The 20610-nt window shown below is 38.8% G+C and overlaps 1 protein-coding gene across 4 annotated transcripts in view; it reads left to right on the top strand.

Moving 5' to 3' along the window:
* The window catches only part of LOC130548461 (uncharacterized), a 66277-nt gene that overhangs the window by 27707 nt on the left and 17960 nt on the right, over positions 1–20610 (top strand). For 3 of the 4 annotated variants that reach the window (XM_057325237.1, XM_057325238.1, XM_057325240.1), the window contains exons 7-10: positions 18–326; positions 14457–14777; positions 19822–20136; positions 20273–20593. In XM_057325237.1, the coding sequence (XP_057181220.1) occupies positions 18–326; positions 14457–14777; positions 19822–20136; positions 20273–20593 (1266 nt within the window). The remainder of the gene's footprint in view (positions 1–17; positions 327–14456; positions 14778–19821; positions 20137–20272; positions 20594–20610) is intronic. The other variant, XM_057325239.1, reaches the window with a different exon arrangement.

Here is a 20610-nt window from a genome sequence, read left to right as displayed (position 1 = left end):
GCTGTTTGTGTCTGCAGGTGTGTTTGGTGATACAGTGTCAGTGAATGATGGAGATTCTGTGACTCTACACACTCATCTTACTGACATACAGAGAGATGATGTGATCAAGTGGTGGTTTAAAGACGATCTCATAGCTAGAATCAACAGAGAGGTCAACAACAGTGATCCAGTTTATGAGCCTGATGAGAGATTTACTGACAGACTGAAGATGAACCCTCAGACTGGAGATCTCACCATCACAGACATCACATCTCAACACACTGGACTTTATCAACTAGAGATCGTCAGCAAACGGACAGAAACAAAGCTTCAAACATTCAGTGTCAGTGAGTATCACAAGCTTTATTTAAGTAATGGTCAACAACATCATATTTATGAATGAAACAGTTTTATTGGATGAGTATTGTAAGTTATAGTTTTGTATGTATCTGTTCAGGGCTCTAGACTCATTTCTCCCACTGGTCGCACTGGTGTGACTCACTTTCTCAGTCGCTCGCACCCTTTTCTATAGTAATCATAATGACCTTGGCCATACCATAATGAACTTCTTTCATGTTATATTTATTTGGAAATGAAATGATCTGACACAAATATAACCTGTCACTCTTCACAATCCTCCTTTGTTGCCCTCTTTACAAAAAGCTGTAATTTTGCCACTGGCCTTCATTTGCCGGACCTTATTCTTAAATAACAGTCTTTTATTTTTACCACATTAAATTCAATTGAATTAACTAGCTCAAAACTCAAAAGTAACTCAGAACTAAATTATTATATATGTTCTTTACTACACACTGTCATAAATAAACTGTAAACACTTAATCTTACTAATGTTACAGTCTTGTAAAATGGTCTAAGCACGCTTGTATTCTGATGTGTTTTGAGTGACTGATTTGATGGGTTCAGTCAGTGAGTCTCGTGAGTTGGTTGAATTGGTTCAAATGAGTCGTTACGTCGTGAATCGGACATTAGCGGACATTGACACGCTGTTTGTTTTTCACAGCTGTAGGCAGTGGCGGTTCTACATTGAATTACACCCTGGGCGAGACCCCTTCGAGCACCCCCCCCCCACAAAAAATACCACAAAATTCTGCACAAACAGTTATATTTTATTATAACAACATAAGTGAAAATTATATTTCTCAATTGCACAAATCCTTCATTAGAACATTTGAAAAACACACTTAAGAGAATCCAGTTATTTAACTATTGCAATTACAACAGGAAACACACTTTTTAAGGTGCACAATCTCCACCTCCAACATTGCCAAAAGACAATGAACGCAATTCTGCACAAAATATGACCGTATACGTTATCAGAACTTAAATAAATATACACTATATACATAAATGTGCCAAAAATAAACACAAACTTAAGAGTTATACCCACCAATTAACACTAGCCCTTCATTCATGACATGGATACCGTAATAATCATACAGAAAGAACATAGTTGCATACCTTTATCTTTTGCTCGTTTCTCCTCTTCTTCTTTTCTTTTTTTTCTAAATTGGGCACCTGATGGCTTTGACCTTTTCCTGTCCATCTCTGTGTTTATTTGGCACTCGACAATCAACAGATTTCCCATCCACCCAACACAACCAGACGTCAAGACTAAACCAATAGAGTGTTTTCACGACGCGTCATCAATCCGGAAGTCAGCCATGTTGGAGGCATTGAAAATATATATATATTTTTTTTTCATCAATAGGGTAAATTACAATATGTAATAGTACAAAATTGTACAATGCAAATAACCAAAAAAAAATATATATATATATCAGTTATACATCTAAAACATTAATAATTTTTTCCAGTAGCCGAGATGTCTTAACAGCTTTGCTATTGTTTCGCAATAATATTAAAGAATCATAAAATATCTTTATATCTGTAAAAACAATCTACCATTTGGTACAATTGACAAAAACTTTGCTTTATGTATATGGTATTTTCCAAGTAGAATAAGAATTTTAAGAATATTATCTATTTCCAAAGAACCAGCATCACAATCCAAAAACAAGACCATTTTGTCAGTTATATTAATAAACTTATAAAACGTCTTAAAAATCAACAAAGATATCCTAAACCAAAACATTTTAATATAAGAGCAACTGAAAAATAAATGTACTATTGACTTATCTTTACAAAAACAGCACACTGGTGAAAACCCGTCTTTAAATTTTGCAATAAAGTCATTACAAGGATAATATCTGTATATTATTTTAAAGTGAGTTTCTTTGACTTATTTGGGATTACATATTTATTGATATCTGACCACATATTCTGAAAAGAGAGGGAAGAATAAACATGTTTCCATTTCACCAAAGCCTTGGGAGAGACAATTTTATCTTTAGTTATTATTTTTCTGATGTACAGTAAAGGTTGGAAAATCTTTTATCCATGATAGAAATGCCCCCAACAGTAAGATTTGGAAGAGAACCAGATACAGAAATGTATGTCTTTTCATTTTTGATAAGATAAAGAAGTTTAGGGGATATACAATTAATACATTTGTGGTATTCTTTTAAAGATGCATCGATTCCAAAAGTATTAACAAAATCATTTTAATTATATAATTCACCAGAATTGTTTGATAAATCAGTAACAAAAAGACAACCTTCGTTAAACCAATCGCTCCAAAAAATAGTCTTGTTTTTGAGTAACACATGTTGATTGTTCCATATAACACAGGAATGAGGAGAGAAATTATGTTTAAAGATTAATTTCCACGTTTCCAACGCTTGTTTATGAAAGTTGGACAACTTAATGGGAAGTTTAGTACACTTAAAATCACAGGCAAGTAAAAATTTGAGACCACCACATTTATTAAAGACTAAATTTGGGATAAAACCATGGCCAATTATTATTTCTGAGACAGTGCTTGATCCAATTAATTTTAAATATACTATTAATGGTGTCAAAATCAAGAACATTTAGCCCTCCTTCAGATACATTTTTAATTAACATACTCCTTTTGACATACTCAGTCTTGCCTCTCCATATAAATTTAAATAAAATAAAATTTTGTTAATTGCGGCACACATTTTTGAGTCTACATAAAGGGATAATGCAGGGTAGACAAGTCTAGAGATCCCCTCAGCCTTGGAAATCAATACACGACCTTGAATAGATAAATTTCTCTGGAGCCAACAATTAAATACATTCCTTGTTTTTTGCAATCTTTTTGAACATTTTTCTGAAATTCTCTCTGGGACAGATTTGCAAATTTCAATGCCCAAGTACCTTACCACTTGTTTAACCTGTATTCCATAGATATTGGACTCTTTCAGATTGTGTATAGCCATAATCTCACTTTTAGATAGACAGACCTGAAGTATCAGAGAAGAATTTGAGTGCCTCCAGAATAACAGGTACTTGATCTATGGTATTTAAAAATAAACAAGTGTCATCAGCAAGTTGAGTAATCGTTAAAGAGAAATCTCCAATCTCAATACCTTTAATTTGGGAGCAATGGACAGTGTAAAGATTTAAAGTTTCCGCTACTAACAAAAATAAAAAAGGGGAAGTAGGGCAACCTTGTCTAATGCCTGTCTGGACAATAAAACGAGAAGATGTACCAGTTGATAAAGAAACATTACTTGAAATATAATTATAAAGTGTGTGCATCATTTTTGAAAACGCTGGGCCAAAACCAAAATTTGTAAGGGCTTGATACATGAAATTGTGCTCAACGGTATCGAAAGCCTTATAAAAATCTAAAAATAAAATAAGAGCTTCCTCATTAACCAGTTTGGGGTAATCTAAGAGGTCTAACACAAGTCGTATATTATTGGAAATATGTCTTCCCTTCATAAAACCTGATTGATTGATAGAAATAATTTCCTCCAAACATGGCTTTAACCTATTTGTATGTAAAGAAGCTAATATTTTGTAATCCGAGTAAAGCAGCGTAATTGGACGCCAATTATCTAGGTATAAAATATCTTTATTTGGTTTAGGGAGTAGAGTAATTACTCCCTGTTTCATAGAATTTGCAAGTTCTCCATTTTCTGCACATTCATTGAACACGTTCAAGATAAACTCTCTAATGTCGTCCCAAAAAACTCTGTAAAACTCAAAGGGAAAGCCATCAGGGCCTGGGCTTTTATTAAAAGGGGATTTTTTTAATAATAGTATCCAATTCTTCCAATGACATCTCTTCTTCACAGAGGTTTTTGTTTATTGCACTTATGCAAGGAATGAAGGGTTGTATTTTACTAAAAAATAATTCACTCAAATCAGGGTTGAAGGATGACATGTATAATTTTTGATAAAAATCCGAAACAAACTTGGAGATTTTTTTCTCATCTGATACAATATTACTATCAATACATAAAGAAGAAATTTTCTTATATTGCCCTCTTTTTTTCTCTAAGCCGAAAAAATATGCAGAATTCTTTTCCCCAGCTTCTATCCATTTGGCTCCATCTTATAAATGCCCCTTTTGATTTTTCCATATAACAAGAGTTTAATTTTTCTCTCAACAAGTACAGCTTTTCTTTGTCTTCTTCTGTTGGAGAGGGAATGTAATTTGATTGATTTCTTTTAATAAAGATGCATATTGTATTCCTTTTGCTTTTGACAGATCCTTACTAAATGTTATAGAAAATTTACGATTAATTCCCAACTTAGAGTGTGTGAAATATCAGTATTTTTCTTGAAGGAGTCAATTATGCCTTTAATCCCCAAACAATAATTATCATTCTGTAATAAAGAAGTATTTAATTTCCAATACACAGGCGCCCTTAAAGAATTACGAGTAGGGTCAGACATTTTTAACTCTATGCCTGAATGATCAGTCAATGGAGCAGTACAAATATTACAAGAATTAACAGAAGAAATCAGATTGTCAGAAATTAACCAGAAGTCAATACGTGATTTTTGTGATAAATCAGATTTAAATCAAGTAAAGGAGGAAAAAATATCATTATGTACAAAAATTCTGTAAATATCTACCGCGGAAAGATTGGAACATATATCGCTTATTATTTTGTTAGGAGTGGAAATGTTATTTCTTGGAGGAAATCTATCATAGCATAAATCAGGAGCCTCGTTAAAATCCCCACCCAATATTAGTGATGTAGATGGATATTTTATCTTTAGAGATATTAATTTGGACACCAAATATGTAAAGAGACTACTATTGAGATTAGGTCTATTAAAGCCATAAACATTGGCCAAAATAACGATGTTAACTCCATACTGGATAACAATAATTAACCATCTGCCTTCATTTGAACGATGAGATTCAAGTACAGTGTAATCACACTTCTGATTAAATAGGATCATAACCCCTGCAGAATTACTAGAACCATGACAAAAGATAATTTTACTCCCCCATTGATTTGACCAAAAAGATTCATCTTTTGAAACCGAGTGCGTTTCTTGCAAAAAAAAAGACATCACAGCACTTCGATTTACAATATAAAAATAAAGCTTTTCGTTTGGTTAAATCTCTAATTCCCCTAACATTGAGTGAAAAACAAGACATCTTAAACATTAGAACAAACAAACAACAAAATATATAACCAAGAACTTACTTTACGCAATAAGATAAAGGAAAGAATTAAGTAAGTGCAACACTTGTCCATACCTCCTCACTGCAATAAGAACCTGTTTCACATTATCTGGTTTAAAACAGAACCCTAAAATGAAAAAAAAAATACTCATGAGGATGACAAACCTTCGTATTATATCTGAATACAGATATCAGAGAGTCACTTAAACGTTGTCCACTGTAACTTTCTTCCCATCGATGATAGCAATCGAACCCTGAAACCCTGCACGTTTACCTTCAAGTCTAGCTTGGTACACGAGAGGCCACAACTTATTACGAGCTTCCCTTGCACGTTGTGTTAAGTCCTCTGTTATCCTGAAGTTCTTTTGTTTGAGAATTTCGGAATGCCTGGCGTCGGCCCAGATGCGATCACGGTGCGTTCGAGATGTAAACTGCACAATAATTCGACGAGGCTGAGCGAGCCCTTTCTTACCAAGCCGGTGTGCGACATCGATGGAAGACTGGAGGACGTCTGACAGAGCAGGTGAAACATAACGCAGTATATCCACCACAGCTATTTTAACATTTTCACCTTCCACTTCGGGGACACCGCAATCCGCAGGTTCCATCGCCTTTTGTACGCCTCTACTTCGTCCAGCTTTTTCCAAAGTTGTTTGTTTTCTGCCTTTAATGATGTAACTTGATCGTTTACCACGCTAGTGTTCGTAACGGCAAGGTCAGCTTTCTCAGAGACTGCATCCACTTTAGCTCCGAGCTCAGTGATGCTGCTCGAGTTAGAGGAAACAGCGTTTTCGATAGTCATCAATCTCTTAAGAAAATCATCTTGTTTTTTCCCCAACCTCTCGATTGCATCCAGTAGCACTGAATTACACTGTGTTCCAAATTATTATGCAAATGATATCTTTCTCTGGTTTTCCTAATTTGTCGATGCAAATGACAGTCAGTATAATTTTCAAGTAATCAACAGTTAGGGTACATTTGGAATTTTATTGAACAAACCTCCCACTGACAACAGTATTTATTTAAAAAATGAAAAACTCAAAATGCACTGTTCCAAATTATTATGCACAACAGAGTTTGAAAACATTTCATAGGTTGTAAAAAAACTGAAAATGGTCATTTGTTGAATTTGCAGCATTAGGAGGTCATATTTACTGAAATCAAAAGATATTTCAATCAAAAACATCCTAACAGGGCAAGTTACATGTTAACATAGGACCCCTTCTTTGATATCACCTTCACAATTCTTGCATCCATTGAACTTGTGAGTTTTTGGATAGTTTCTGATTGAATTTCTTTGCAGGATGTCAGAATAGCCTCCCAGAGCTGCTGTTTTGATGCTAACTGCCTCCCACCATCATAGATCTTTCGCTTGAGGATGCTCCAAAGGTTCTCAATAGGGTTGAGGTCAGGGGAGGATGGTGGCCACACCATGAGTTTCTCTCCTTTTATGCCCATAGCAGCCAATGACACAGAGGTATTCTTTGCAGCATGAGATGGTGCATTGTCATGCATGAAGATGATTTTGCTACGGAAGGCATGGTTCTTCTTTTTGTACCATGGAAGAAAGTGCTCAGTCAGAAACTCTACATACCTTGCAGAGTTCATTTTCACACCTTCAGGGACCCTAAAGGGGCCCACCAGCTGTCTCCCCATGATTCCAGCCCAAAACATGACTCCGCCACCTCCTTGCTGACGTCGCAGCCTTGTTGGGACATGGTGGCCATCCACCAACCATCCACTACTCCATCCATCTGGACCATCCAGGGTTGCACGGCACTCATCAGTAAACAAGACTGTTTGAAAATTAGTCTTCATGTATGTGTGGGCCCACTGCAACCGTTTCTGCTTGTGAGCATTGGTTAGGGGTGGCCGAATAGTAGGTTTATGCACAACTGCAAGCATCTGGAGGATCCTACACCTTGAGGTTTTCGGGACTCCCGAGGCACCAGCAGCTTCAAATACCTGTTTGCTGCTTTGCTATGGCATTTTTGCAGCTGCTCTCTTAATCCGATGAATTTGTCTGGAAGAAACCTTCCTCATTCTGCCTTTATCTGCACGAACCCTTCTGTGCTCTGAATCAGCCACAAATCTCTTCACAGTACGATGATCTCGCTTAAGTTTTCGTGAAATATCTAATGTTTTCATACCTTGTCCAAGACATTGCGCTATTTGACGCTTTTCGGCAGCAGACAGATCCTTTTTCTTTCCCATATTGCTTGAAACCTGTGGCCTGCTTAATAATGTGGAACGTCCTTCTTAAGTAGTTTTCCTTTAATTGGGCTCACCTGGCAAACTACTTATCACAGGTGTCTGAGATTGATTTCAGTGATCCAAAGAGCACTGAGACACAATACCATCCATAAGTTTTAATTGAACAATATAAAATTAAATGTTTACGACACTTAAATCCAATTTGCATAATAATTTGGAACGCAGTGTAGATGGCTCCGTCTCTGTGGCGTTACGTCGCATCTTCAACTGTGGACTCTTGGTAGGAGTATCGGGTACGGGTAATAATTCTGAATCCTCCTCGACGGGTGTCTTCGCGTAGTCATGCGCACGCTTAACTGCTAAGGCGTCTTCCATTTGTTACAAAAAGCTTAGGAAAAAAGATTTGTGACGTGGCTTACAGATAACGTCCGATGCAAAGAGCACGTTCACTGTAAAGTTAGCAGCAAACAGTCTAAATAAAATTACGTCCCGGAGTCATCCTCAAAAGGGAACCAACATTTTCACATCACGAGGGTTCTTAACGTTGTCAACGTAAATTTTAATTAAATATTATTCACATGAGGATAAGTTAAGTCAAGTATTACACATGGAACTACAAGAGCTACTAACAATGCGACTTACACAGACGCCATCTTGGCGTTCCCCCAGGCATTGAAAGTAAGCACTGCTATTGAACCTAATGGAAATCGCAGATTTTGCTGGAGAAAAAAATGATTCTTCTTTAGAAATAACTGTGAAAATAAAGCTCTTTAATGCAAGTCGATCACACCCCAGAATCGCTGTAGCCATGTGCTGTAACATCACGTGCAGTATAATTAATTATTTTCTACTCTGAACTTCACTCACGAGTCAGCAGTATTGATTGATGACGCGTCGTGAAAAAACTCTCTTTATGGTGACCACATAATCGTTTTGTATGACCTATTTTTATTAGCCATTTCACACAGCTTCTGTGCACGGCACCTTCTCAGCAAGCAGGGGCGCCAATTTGCCAATTCCCCACACAGTGAAATGATAGATAATAGAAAACCGCTTCGCGGTGGCGGCACAGTGGATTATTATTATTTTTTTTAACTGCTCGTGCCACCCCTCATGTATCTTGAAAAAATGCTGCCCCGGGCGACTGCCCGATTCGCCCGTGCCGAAGAACCGCTACTGGCTGTAGGACATCGCAAAAGATAGAAGTTAACACGGAAAACACTTCACTGGATAGGATTTTTCCTTTATGTTAGCTGCATGTGCGGAACACTTGTCAGGGAAGAAAGGGCAACATGTTTTTCAGCACATTCACACCCAGCTGTAATTCAGGTAAAAAATATTCTCTGAATGCGCCACGTGAAACATTGATTCTGTCTTCCAACAGCTTTTGATTAAAGTGTGAAGGAGAGAGACAGTTCAGAAACCGAAACCATGATAAATAAACAAACGGAAGACTCCCGGTAACTTATGGATATCACCCAGCACCCGAAATAATACCAAAACACTTCAAACAGCCTCCATTATTCGCAAACGGTGGATAAAACCTTGAAAAATGATATATGAGCTCACCAAATCACAGAGATCCCGATTCGCACGGGCTTAAGATCACAGACAACCTATGCAATTAATACAAATGACTACAGGTCCCCAGGTAATACTAATCTCGTGCGAATAGCGGTCAGGGCATATCAAGCGATCTCTAACAAAGCAATAGTGACGCGCCATTCCTATCGGATCCAATATTGAAGGCACAGTACTGCTTTTTAATTTTAGTCTCTCCACAAATCCAGTGTCGACCCTTGTTCACAAGGATTCCTCAGAGAAATGAAACAAACAAACATTCCATGTTTTTCCCACATGAGCTGGAACGTCTTTAAAAATAAACTTTGACCCCGCATTTCTAATATCGGAATCCGAAGGAAGGTTATGCAGCGACTGTATTCTTCCACAACCAGGGATGGCACAATATTTAGCTATCTTTAACGACATGTGTGTTTATTGCTTGCTCGCTCTATCTGGTTCCGCGCCATGTGTTACTTCAGAATTGTCATGTGCAAACCAGTGGGCAGGGCTGGAGAAGTAGTCGTTGATATAGGTGCGCAGCTGGCAGTGACGTAACCGTGACTTCGACTCCAAATTGGTCTATAGGGATGCACCGAATGTTCGGCCACCGAAAATGTTCGGCCACTGAAAATAGCAAAAAACGCATGTTCGGTATACGGCCAAATATGTGAAATGGCCGAATACATTTTACCGAACATGACTCAAGAAACGATCAACTAGCGCAGAGAGAGAGAAAGAGAGAGAGACAGAGAGAGAGAAAGAGAAAGCGAGAGAGACATGCATGCGCTTTATTACTGCCGCAAACATTTTGGCAGTGTGTGTGTGTGCGTGCGTGTGTGTGTGGAGCATTTTAAAGTGTCAGAGAAAGACACAGCACGGGACTTGCCGCACAGAAGTAAATTTCCGAATGAAAGCGTCTTTACCGGTCGGTAACTTTACTTCAGACGGAAGCGGGCGGTCTGACAGTAGCGCCGCCGCTCGCGACATCCTTTGACATCATACAGTGGTCGCGTCCACACAGTTCCCTGTACTAAACAACTTCTCAAAGTATGTTCTGTGCATCTCGGCCACGAGTGCACCTTCTGAGAGAACAGTCAGCTTTTGTGGGCGGAGTTTGGAGGAGAGACGTGAACTGAAATGGTTGTCAGTCAGCATCAGTCAGAATTGCTTGCGTTGGATGTTTTTTTCTTAAAATCATTTTGCAATGTAGCCTATAATAATCCAACAGTTTTAGTTTATTCGTATTTTTATCGTATAGGCCTAATGTGGAATGACACTTTTTAATGAAGTAACTTACATTACATTCTTTTAGCAGTCAGTTATTATAGGCCTAAAATAGGCTATTCGTGAAGGGAGAGGGCTACATTTTTTGTTTTAATTTACTGTTTTGCTCAGTTTTATATTAAGTTGTATTGTATTTTATTGAAAAGCAAGACAAATTATAAAAAGCACATTTTGACTATTCAGTTTGTGCAATAGTGAAAAAAAATGGCTTAATAAATACATAGAAGAAATGCAAAAAACCATGTTCGGTGTTCGGTATTATTCGGCCTTCGGCCAAGTGTTTCACATCATGTTCAGCTTCAGCCAAGAATTTTCAATTCGGTGCATCCCTAGTGTTCAACCTATCAATGTCGTCATAGATAGGTGCATTCCAGAACCTGGTGTTCGCTGGGCTTGGTGTCAATTACAGTTGTAATCTCAGTAACAAGGGCGTTTTCAATTCTGACACTTACATGATGTTTGCGTGAATACGATTCCCTCTAATATAACAAAAGCTCGGGTTAAAATTGTGATTTTAATTCATGCCTCCTTTAAGAAAAGTACACAAGGTAGGCTTAACACCTTTTTTTTTTTTAATGTGTTGAACTTTGCCTTGGGTGAATATATAAACTCTTAAACGAAAATAAATAAAAAATGTTTTAGGCTTGTTTAACGCACATTACGGAGCCTCAATTCAAAACAATGAAACGCGGTGTCTTTAAGTACAAAACATATTCATTTGTGTAACTGTTATCTCTCCAAAATCGCTGCAATAAAATTTTTTTTAAAAAAAATAAAGGAAACAAAATGTCTTAGCTTTACCATAAGTTTACAGCTACGGTTAGACCTGGGCCGTCATGTCCTTGCGCTGCGTGCGCTTGGAAAACCACATCGGTTTAGGACCAGAAAGGAGTAACTGGTCTGACAGCACAAAAAACTCCCTGTGATGGTGTTCGTTGCACAAATGCACGTGTATTTGCTAGTGACTTTGGAGATTGGTTGCCAGCCCAAAGTTCCCAAGCTGAAGTTCATTCATTTATTTTATTTTCGTATTCCTGAGCCCATTTTGAATGACAGTAAATGGAGTCGAAGTGTCGATTCCATCGACTCCAAAAGTAGGAGTCGAGAATCGGAGTCGACTCCAAAAAACCCGGAACCGAACGCCCCTAGTCTGCGCAACACCATGTAGCGGTTTTAGCTGCATGTTAAAATAGTGATGAGTTTAGCTCACCAAATATGATTCTCCATCAGATCTATCAAGATCACATCCATGAAATGAGTTATTTAAAACATCTATTTCAGTCAAGGAATTAGTTTAGCTCAAAGGAAAATACGTACAATAATCATTATTAAACATACATATCTTACAATCTCTGATTAGTAATATAAAGTATAGCAATACTTGTATGCATCAATGATAATATATACTTTACATTATCTCATGGCCATAAGTAACGTGACTTTACCAAACAGTATTTAGAGCAATGGTAGCGTAAACCAGCACAGTAAAAAGGACCAAGTTTGTGAGCGTGAGCACAGAAAACCCATCACAAATGAATATATGGTTGTTTATTAAACACTACATGTACATGGTAAACATAATGACGATCGCATAAACACAAACAAATACATGAAATACAAATGAGAGAGAGAGAGAGAGAGAGAGAGAGAGAGAGAGAGAGAGAGAGAGAGAGAGAGAGAGAGAGGGCTTTTAGAAAAAGAGGTACCAACTTAACGCAGCTATTCTCTATACAAATGGATACTTGCAAGTTGTGCTGGATGTATTCGTGTGCGCTTGGAGATGGAAATGTTCAAATAATTTCAGAATGCGGTCCTGCTGAAAGTTGCCGTCCTGCTGAAAGTTGCAGGCATCGGCCCTCGGCCGGCCGCATGGCTCGTCGAGGTGTGCGAGAGCATAGTCCATTGTTCCTTCTCCAGATAAGAACTAACCCACATCCCGCCCGAGAGGGGCAGGTGCGAGGAACGGTCCAACGATGCTTCTCAGGGAAAGAATTTGAGGAAGATAAAACTTAACCAAACTTCTGACAACCCACTGTCTGTGTCCTCGGTCGATATTTAAACTTCATGAAAGGGCATGCCCTCCAAGTTTGAATGAACCAATCAGGTTGAGCAGGGTGTGGGTTCTTTGTCCACTCAACAGCTAATTTGCATCTTTATGATCTCCAAGCAACTTTACAAACTTCTAGTCCAGATTATCACATAATGAGTGTAATGTGTTCTATGGTCACACAAAATATATAAACAATGAGGAATTGTAAAGAGAAACATTTAGAAATATCGAAAATGGACAGGTTTGAATTGCATCAAGTCATGATTCATTCGGATGTACGGATATAAACAAAGCCTGAATTAAACTTGTATATCGAACAGTTACAGACTATTTGAAATGGCACGAGCGCCAACACACAACCTAGATAGTTAGATATATGTATAGAAAAGGACAGTTTAATCACATAAGTTCCTATTGTCAGAGACATTTCTCTGGTTAGCCCCAGATGTTAAGTTAGAGATGAGACTGAGACTTCTCACCAATGCAATGGGTTTATGGCTTTTTCTCAATGATCCAGTCACTACACCAAATGAAGTGGAACGCACACTTTAGTTTGGAGACAGAGAGAGTGCACGAGCTCTCTGCTCGCTCTCTTCTGCACTTATCACAAGCGCGTCATTCACCACTCATAAATCACATCAAATGTTCAAATAAATCTTTGGCGGGGCAACTCGCACCAATGCGACCCTGTGAAATTTGACCTCGCACGTTGTAAAAAAACGATGGCATTTGCGACCATTTTGGTGGCAGTCTAGAGCCCTGATCTCTGATGTTCTTCAAACAATCTGTCACTGCATTCAAAAACTGAAAATATATATAAACATTTTTATTTTAGTTTTCTTTCAGAAAGTTGTTTGCTTGTAGATCAGCACATAACCACAATGATTAAAACCCTTGTTTTGTCACAGTGATTGATTGACAGCTCGGTGGGCGGTATGGTGTTTTTTCTAATATAGAATGATACATTTAGTTAGTTATAGGTGTCATGTATTTTTCTGATATAATATGGGCTATGGGCCTCATGAGTTTGAGCACTTGAACACATGCATGCAAAATGTTATCACACTAAGACAGGAACTGCACGTACACCACACATACTTTCGTAGACATGTTTAAGTTATTGCGCAAAGTCACGGAAACCAGGAGCTCATTATGACACTAAACCATTTGCAAGAGTAAAACTCTGATAAATCATGTATTGTCCGATAAGCCCAGGAAATGTGTCCGGGAAAAGTGTAATTTGATTGGCACATGATATCTGTGTTTTTCTTTTTAAAATCCTGGGAGGTGCTCGCCACGATTAAATTCTAATAAGGTAAGCAGGAAACATAACTGTGGCGAGCGCAGAATGGATGGGCCGGCTGGGCCTGATTGAGATATAATAGTGGCAAATGAGAGGGTGACGTGCTAATAAAAAGATGATATCATGTGAAACTTTATTGGGGGACACTGAAAAACAACCTGAGATTTCTGTATAAAGTATGGAGTCAGATATGTATTGTTGGATCACTTCAGATGAACTCTGAATATCTCACTTTGTTGGCTCGAGCAAATAAAGTTGAAACTCTTGGCATCTGGAACCCTAGTCTGCCAGATTTCTTTCTGCGTTGGAAGGCCGATTCGCCACGACAGCGGTCCTTCACAGCTGCCATGTGAACATCACAGTGAACATTAGTCTAAATGCTGTGTTTGCATTGTTTGACGTCCTTTAAATCGGCTTCTTTGAGTGTTTGTGTATCTGTATTGATTCAGTGTTGACCGCTTGTGTCTGACTCACATGACACTGTTTTACTAACTCTTTCTCTTTTCCTCTTTCTGGTTGTTCTGCAGGTTTGTCTCCTGAAGTGAAGATAGTGAAAGAGAGAGATTCTGTCGATCTACACATTGATATTCCTGACAAACAGAGAAATGACCAGATACACTGGAAGATCAAACACAACAACTCTCCTGTAGCTGAAATCATTACAGTGAATGGAAAGATCTCAACACCTTTTATTAATGAGAGATTCAGAGACAGACTGAAGCTGGATGATCAGACTGGATCTCTCACCATCACACACATGAAGAATGAAGACTCTGGACAGTATGAAGTAAATGTCACCATCGGACACACACACACTATACACAAGACATTCAGTGTCACTGACTCAGGTGAGTACACTGTTAGCGATTTCAGTAAATTACACGGTATTTAACTGTAATATCAACTGTATTTTACTGTAGAACAGTTGTACAGTATGTTACTGTACGCTACTGATGCATTGTGGGAAAATTCCTCTTGGCACCATTAAAGTACGGTAAATTACGGTAAATTAATTTACTGTATATCAAAATACAGTAAAAGTATTTGAGCGCGAAATTTGACCAATCACAGAAAGGCATTGGTGCCCACTTGAAGAAAGAATAAAATCAAGAAAAAACACAGATGCAAGAACCTGACAGATGCAAAGGTACGTACAAATATTCCTGTTTTATGAACATATTTGATATTATGTGTTCAGTTATTTAATTTAAAAAAGGGGGCGTCACTTCACGTTGCGTAATTACCTCGTGCTTATGGTGTACGTTAGACGAGCGCGCAGATAGGTAGAGAGCTTTGTGGCGAAAACTCGTTTGTGGACTGAAGAAAAGTAAACTCACAACTCGCATGTAAAAATACTCACTGACAATGAAAAAATCTGAATAAAGTGGATTATTACAGTTGTTGCTATAAATAGCCTTGTAATAAAGCTCAATAAAACAGAAGGAAGGAGGTGGGAACCGGCGAACATTTAAACACTTTAATCAAAAATAAATAAACAATAAACAGCAGTAAACACAGGCCGGCAGCCCCTCACGGACGACTGCCGGCCACACGAACGTAAACAAAACTTAACTGTCCGGGCCCGGTCCTCTCTCGCCGTATGCTCCTGCCGCTCGGCCTTTTATGCTAAAAAAAATTTAGGTTCCCCGACACGCTGTCGCTCGGTCCACAACCAGCCGAGAGGCTCTTCCTCGTGGTGCCATGCGGTAGTACTGGACGCTCCCTCGCTCCTCCTCTGCCCCCTGGCGGCCGGCGATGGCTCCTCCGGATGAGGGCAGCCGGCAGGAAGTGCCCCGCTTCCTGCTCCTCCCCTACGCGGCGGATGGCAGCAGGCTCCGGCCCATGGCAAGCGGGGCAGACTCCTCCGCTCCCTCCCGGAAGGCAGCCACCCCACCTCAGACCCAGGGGCACAGCAGCGAGGTCCTCGTGTCCTGGCAGCCGGCGGTGGCTCCTCCGACCGAGGACAGCCGGCAGCAGGTCCCCCGCTTCCTGCTCCTCCCCGATCCAACGAACGGTAGCAGGCTCCGGCCCACGGCAAGCGGGGCTGACCTCTCCGCTCCCTCGCGGACGGCAGCCACCCCACCTCAGACCCAGGACACGGTGCGAGGTCTTTGCCCCGTCCGGGCACACGCGCCAGCACCACCCCCTCAGCGGTGAGGACTCTTTGACAGCATGTCCCTCCTTCCTCCCGGGTTTCGGCACCACTGTAATAAGGTTCAATAAAACGGAAGGAAGGAGGCGGGAACCGGCAAACATTTAAACATTTTAATCAAAAATAAATAAACAATAAACAGCAGTAAAACAGGCCGGCAGTCCCTCACGGACGACTGCCAGCCACACGAACATAAACAAAACTTAACATGTCCGGGCCCGGTCCTCTCTCCCCATATGCTCCTGCCGCTCGGCCTTTTATGCTTCCGATCTCCTCCGTGGGAGATACGAGGCCGGTGGCGCCCAGCTGACGCTCATTATCAATTGCATCACCGGCCTCGCTTGCTCCTCCCACGGCTCTCGTCACGCCTCCCTCGTCACAAGCCTATTGTACTCCTCGCCACAAGCCTATTGTACTCCTTACCCTTAGACCAAAGCAGTGACTTCCAGGCATTTTAATATTTTGTTTATTGTTACATTTGTAAACAAATTTGCGATGTGCTAAATGATTAAATGTAACGTTTTATGAGACTTTATCTAAATCCCTCTTTTTGTCTCCATGTCTTATTCCCAGGGACACCCAAGGCCAACAGACCCAGCTCCAGCCCACCCTGATGCTCATCCTTGCACTGCCTGGGACACCTAAGGCCAACAGCCGCAGCTCCTGTTCTCTTTTTGCCATAAATACATATCTACTTTAGCAATACAAAATTGTGAAATGCACTATAGAAAAAATGTTTACGCTGCCTACATGGATCCTCACACCACCTGGTAATAGCAGGAAACCCATTTGGAGAAAACAGCATTGTTTTTTTCTTGCTCGCAAGGATTTGCTTTTTGGCAAATTACAACTTTACCATGGATGTAGGCTTTGCTATGAGACACTACGTTTTTGCTGGACTTTTTTTACTATTGTACTTTTGTACAAAGTACCTGAAATATTTCTGTATTTATATTTAAAGTTAAGGAAAATTATTTGGTTAGTTTTGTTAAGATGAATTTATAACAATATCACCAACAAAATATTAATTATACATTTGGTTTCATGAATTTACAAGTAGAATTGTACAATATTGACTATTCTGTGAATATTTATTCAATGTAAATTGTTGTTGTTTATCAATAAACTCTTTGCTTTGTATTTGGTTTTAGTATTTACGCTTATTAAAATATTGTGAATAGCAAATATAAACTGTGAAATGGTGCCTTGAAGCACCCAAGATGGTTCCAGACCATTTTAATTAAAGGGATCCCCAAGAAGCCTTGAGGGTTCCTCAGAGAACTGCCCTTCAGTAAGGTGCCTTGAGTTTCCCCTGAGGGTTCCGCCGGTGTGGCAATGTGAAGAACCCCAAATGGTTCCTCAAAGAACCTTTAATTTTTACAGTGTATATACCTGTAAAAACAAGAAAAAAAAGGTGAAAACACAGAAGACAGACATACCCACATACAAACGCTCCACACACAGAATATGCACAAGTACTAACACACATAGACACACACACATGGACGGACACATAGACAAGCACGCGTGCACACACACAACACACAGACACGCACGCACAGTGAAAGCACACATTTAAGATAAAGGAGAGAGAAGCACAGGTCAAATATTAAACAGACTATAAATTCCTATATGCAATACTAACTATTTAAAACTTTAAAATTCGAATTCTAAAGCAGCCCCCCCGGCCAGGCAAATAGTGCAAAAAACAGTATGCAAACGATGGCGAGGAACCCAAAACTCTAATCGAGAAAAAAAAAACTCAGGAGAACCCAGGCCCAACCAGGGGATTCCAGTTCCCCTCTGGCAAAAGCTGCTGCCTCCGCACAAGCGCCACAGTGCTTCCACAACAAGGCTAAAATAAAAAAAATAAACTTACTAATAAGGTAAGAGAAGTTGTCAGAGAAGTTTCTCTGGTTAGCCCCAGATGTTAAGTTTCAGATGAGACAGAGAGACTTCTCACCTCTGCTTTGAAGCTTAGCAGTCGTAAATATCCCACGGAGAAACGAAAGATTATCAGAACTCTCAGTGAGAATTCAAAACCTAAAACCAGACCCCTGGAGCCAGGTTTTGCTTTGGTCTTTTGATGATGGTATCAAGAAACCAGGACAAAAGAGGGGGGGGTTATAGCGCTTCTTTCAATGATTCCGACCATTTGGCTCATGCCAAATACTCTACAGTAGATCTCTTCAATATAATTGAAGTCTTTTCATAACAGTTTCGTCTCACTTTACATTAAAGCATTGTGCAAAGACAATATTTCTAAAAAGTTCATTTCAATAAATCTGTCACAGTGATATTAAAAATGCAGATCGATCAGTATTTGTGTCACTGACTCTTCTTTATGTCAGTGCTCTTACACACAAACACATGACGTTTATTTACTAACAGTGTGTAATGTCCTGATAATTCATATATACACATGAACACCTGCTGTGAACACACAGTAATGCATGACATCAACACGATCATTCTGAACATCATTCACTTATTACACCTGACATATATATAGATATTTAAATATTGTTTTCTTACTGTTTGATTCATTCATAGATCATATAATATTTAATGTAGACTGTAGCAGAACACATTTACTGATCATCAAGACTCAAAGAGTGCGTTTACATGCAGTCTTTTTATAATTTATTTATAATTTATTATGCCTCTCATTTCAAAACATATATATTTTGATTCTATAACAAAAGAATCCTAAAAAGACATATTTTTTTCACAATGGTTATCTTTCATTATTTCCTTCTACTTTGTTTAATTCTATATTTATACATATTATTTTATCTTGTGATACCCTCTACCCCAAAAAAAAAATATATATATATAATAATAATAATAAATAAATAAATAATAACATAGAACAACTACATTCGTAAGCACCTTTCAACATTAGAAACATTCTCACGTTCGTTTCAAACTCTTATAATGGCACAAATTCTTGGGTTATTAAAATATACATATGTATGTATAAATATATATATATATATAAAAAACCATACTATACATTTACATGTAGACCTACTTTCACATCTAAGGAAAAATAATATATATATATATATTTATAATATTCTACATATTTACATGCGCAGTCTTACTCTGATTATGCTTCATAAACTGATAACAAGTAAGGTCGTGTAAACGTGTGAAACGGTTTTCTTTTATCAGGGAAACTTCATAAACGACGTAAGCAAAACCTGCTCGGCAGAGGTTGTTTTTTGCCCATTACTCAGATTTCGCGCTGCATGTAAACGCCTTTATCGGTTTTCTCTCAGTTTTGTTTATGTGCGCATGTCTGACAGCGCAATAGTAAAAGTCCCAAACGGAAGTAATAGTAAAATAACGTATAAAAGTCCGCTCTGGAATCATGCAGTTGATGTAGAAACGTCAAAATGAAAAACTATTGTTGCATATGCAGGTATTGCGGACATGAGAAGAGATATAAAATACAGCTTCTGACCGTTTTCTCGCTGCATTTTTAATGACTAAACAGACTATCGATGGTGACGTCACTGCACAAGAAACCCGGCAAGTCTCAAACTTCCATGTAAACGTTGTTTTCTGTGTAGCCGGTTTATTACTATGCATGTAAACACATGAAAACAGGTTTCTTTTATAAGCTGATTTTTGATAGATATCCGTTTATTTTGTGCATGTAAACACACTGAAAGATCTCAACTGAATCTTTTACAGACACACAGTGTTTGATCTCTCGCTGTTTGTGTCTGCAGGTGTGTTTGGTGATGAGACTGATACAGTGTCAGTGAATGATGGAGGTTCTGTGACTCTACACAATCCTTTTACTGACATACAGACAGATGATCTGATACTGTGGAGGTTTAGAGGTGTTCGCATAGCTAAAGTCAACAGAGCGGCCTACAGTGATCCAGTTTATGACCCTGCTGAGAGATTTACTGACAGACTGAAGATGAACCCTCAGACTGCAGATCTCACCATCACAAACATCACATCTGAACACACTGGACTTTATCAACTAGAGATCGTCAGCAAACGGACAGAAACAAAGTTTCAAACATTCAGTGTCAGTGAGTATCACAAGCTTTATTTTAGTAATGATTTTAATAACATAATCATTCAACATCCTGAACAAAATAACAGACATTTGTGCTGTTAATGTTATTGTCTGATGGTCAAACGGTCAAACATTCTGTGGTTCTGCAGGTTTGTCTCCTAAACTGAAGATAGTGAAAGAGAGAGATTCTATCACTCTACACATTGATATTCCTGAAGAACAGAGAAATGAGAAGATACACTGGAAGATTAAACACAACAAGTCTCCTGTAGCTGAAATCATTACAGTGAATGGAAAGATCTCAACACCTTTTATTGAAGAGAGATTCAGAGACAGACTGAAGCTGGATGATCAGACTGGATCTCTCACCATCACACACATGAAGAATGAAGACTCTGGACCGTATGAAGCAGACGTCACCATCGGACACACACACACTATACACAAGACATTCAGTGTCACTGACTCAGGTGAGGAGATCTCTTCA

The sequence above is a fragment of the Triplophysa rosa genome, linkage group LG25, assembly GCF_024868665.1.
Source record: "Triplophysa rosa linkage group LG25, Trosa_1v2, whole genome shotgun sequence".
In the NCBI taxonomy this organism is placed as follows: domain Eukaryota; kingdom Metazoa; phylum Chordata; class Actinopteri; order Cypriniformes; family Nemacheilidae; genus Triplophysa; species Triplophysa rosa.
This window is presented reverse-complemented; position numbering and strand designations above follow the sequence as displayed.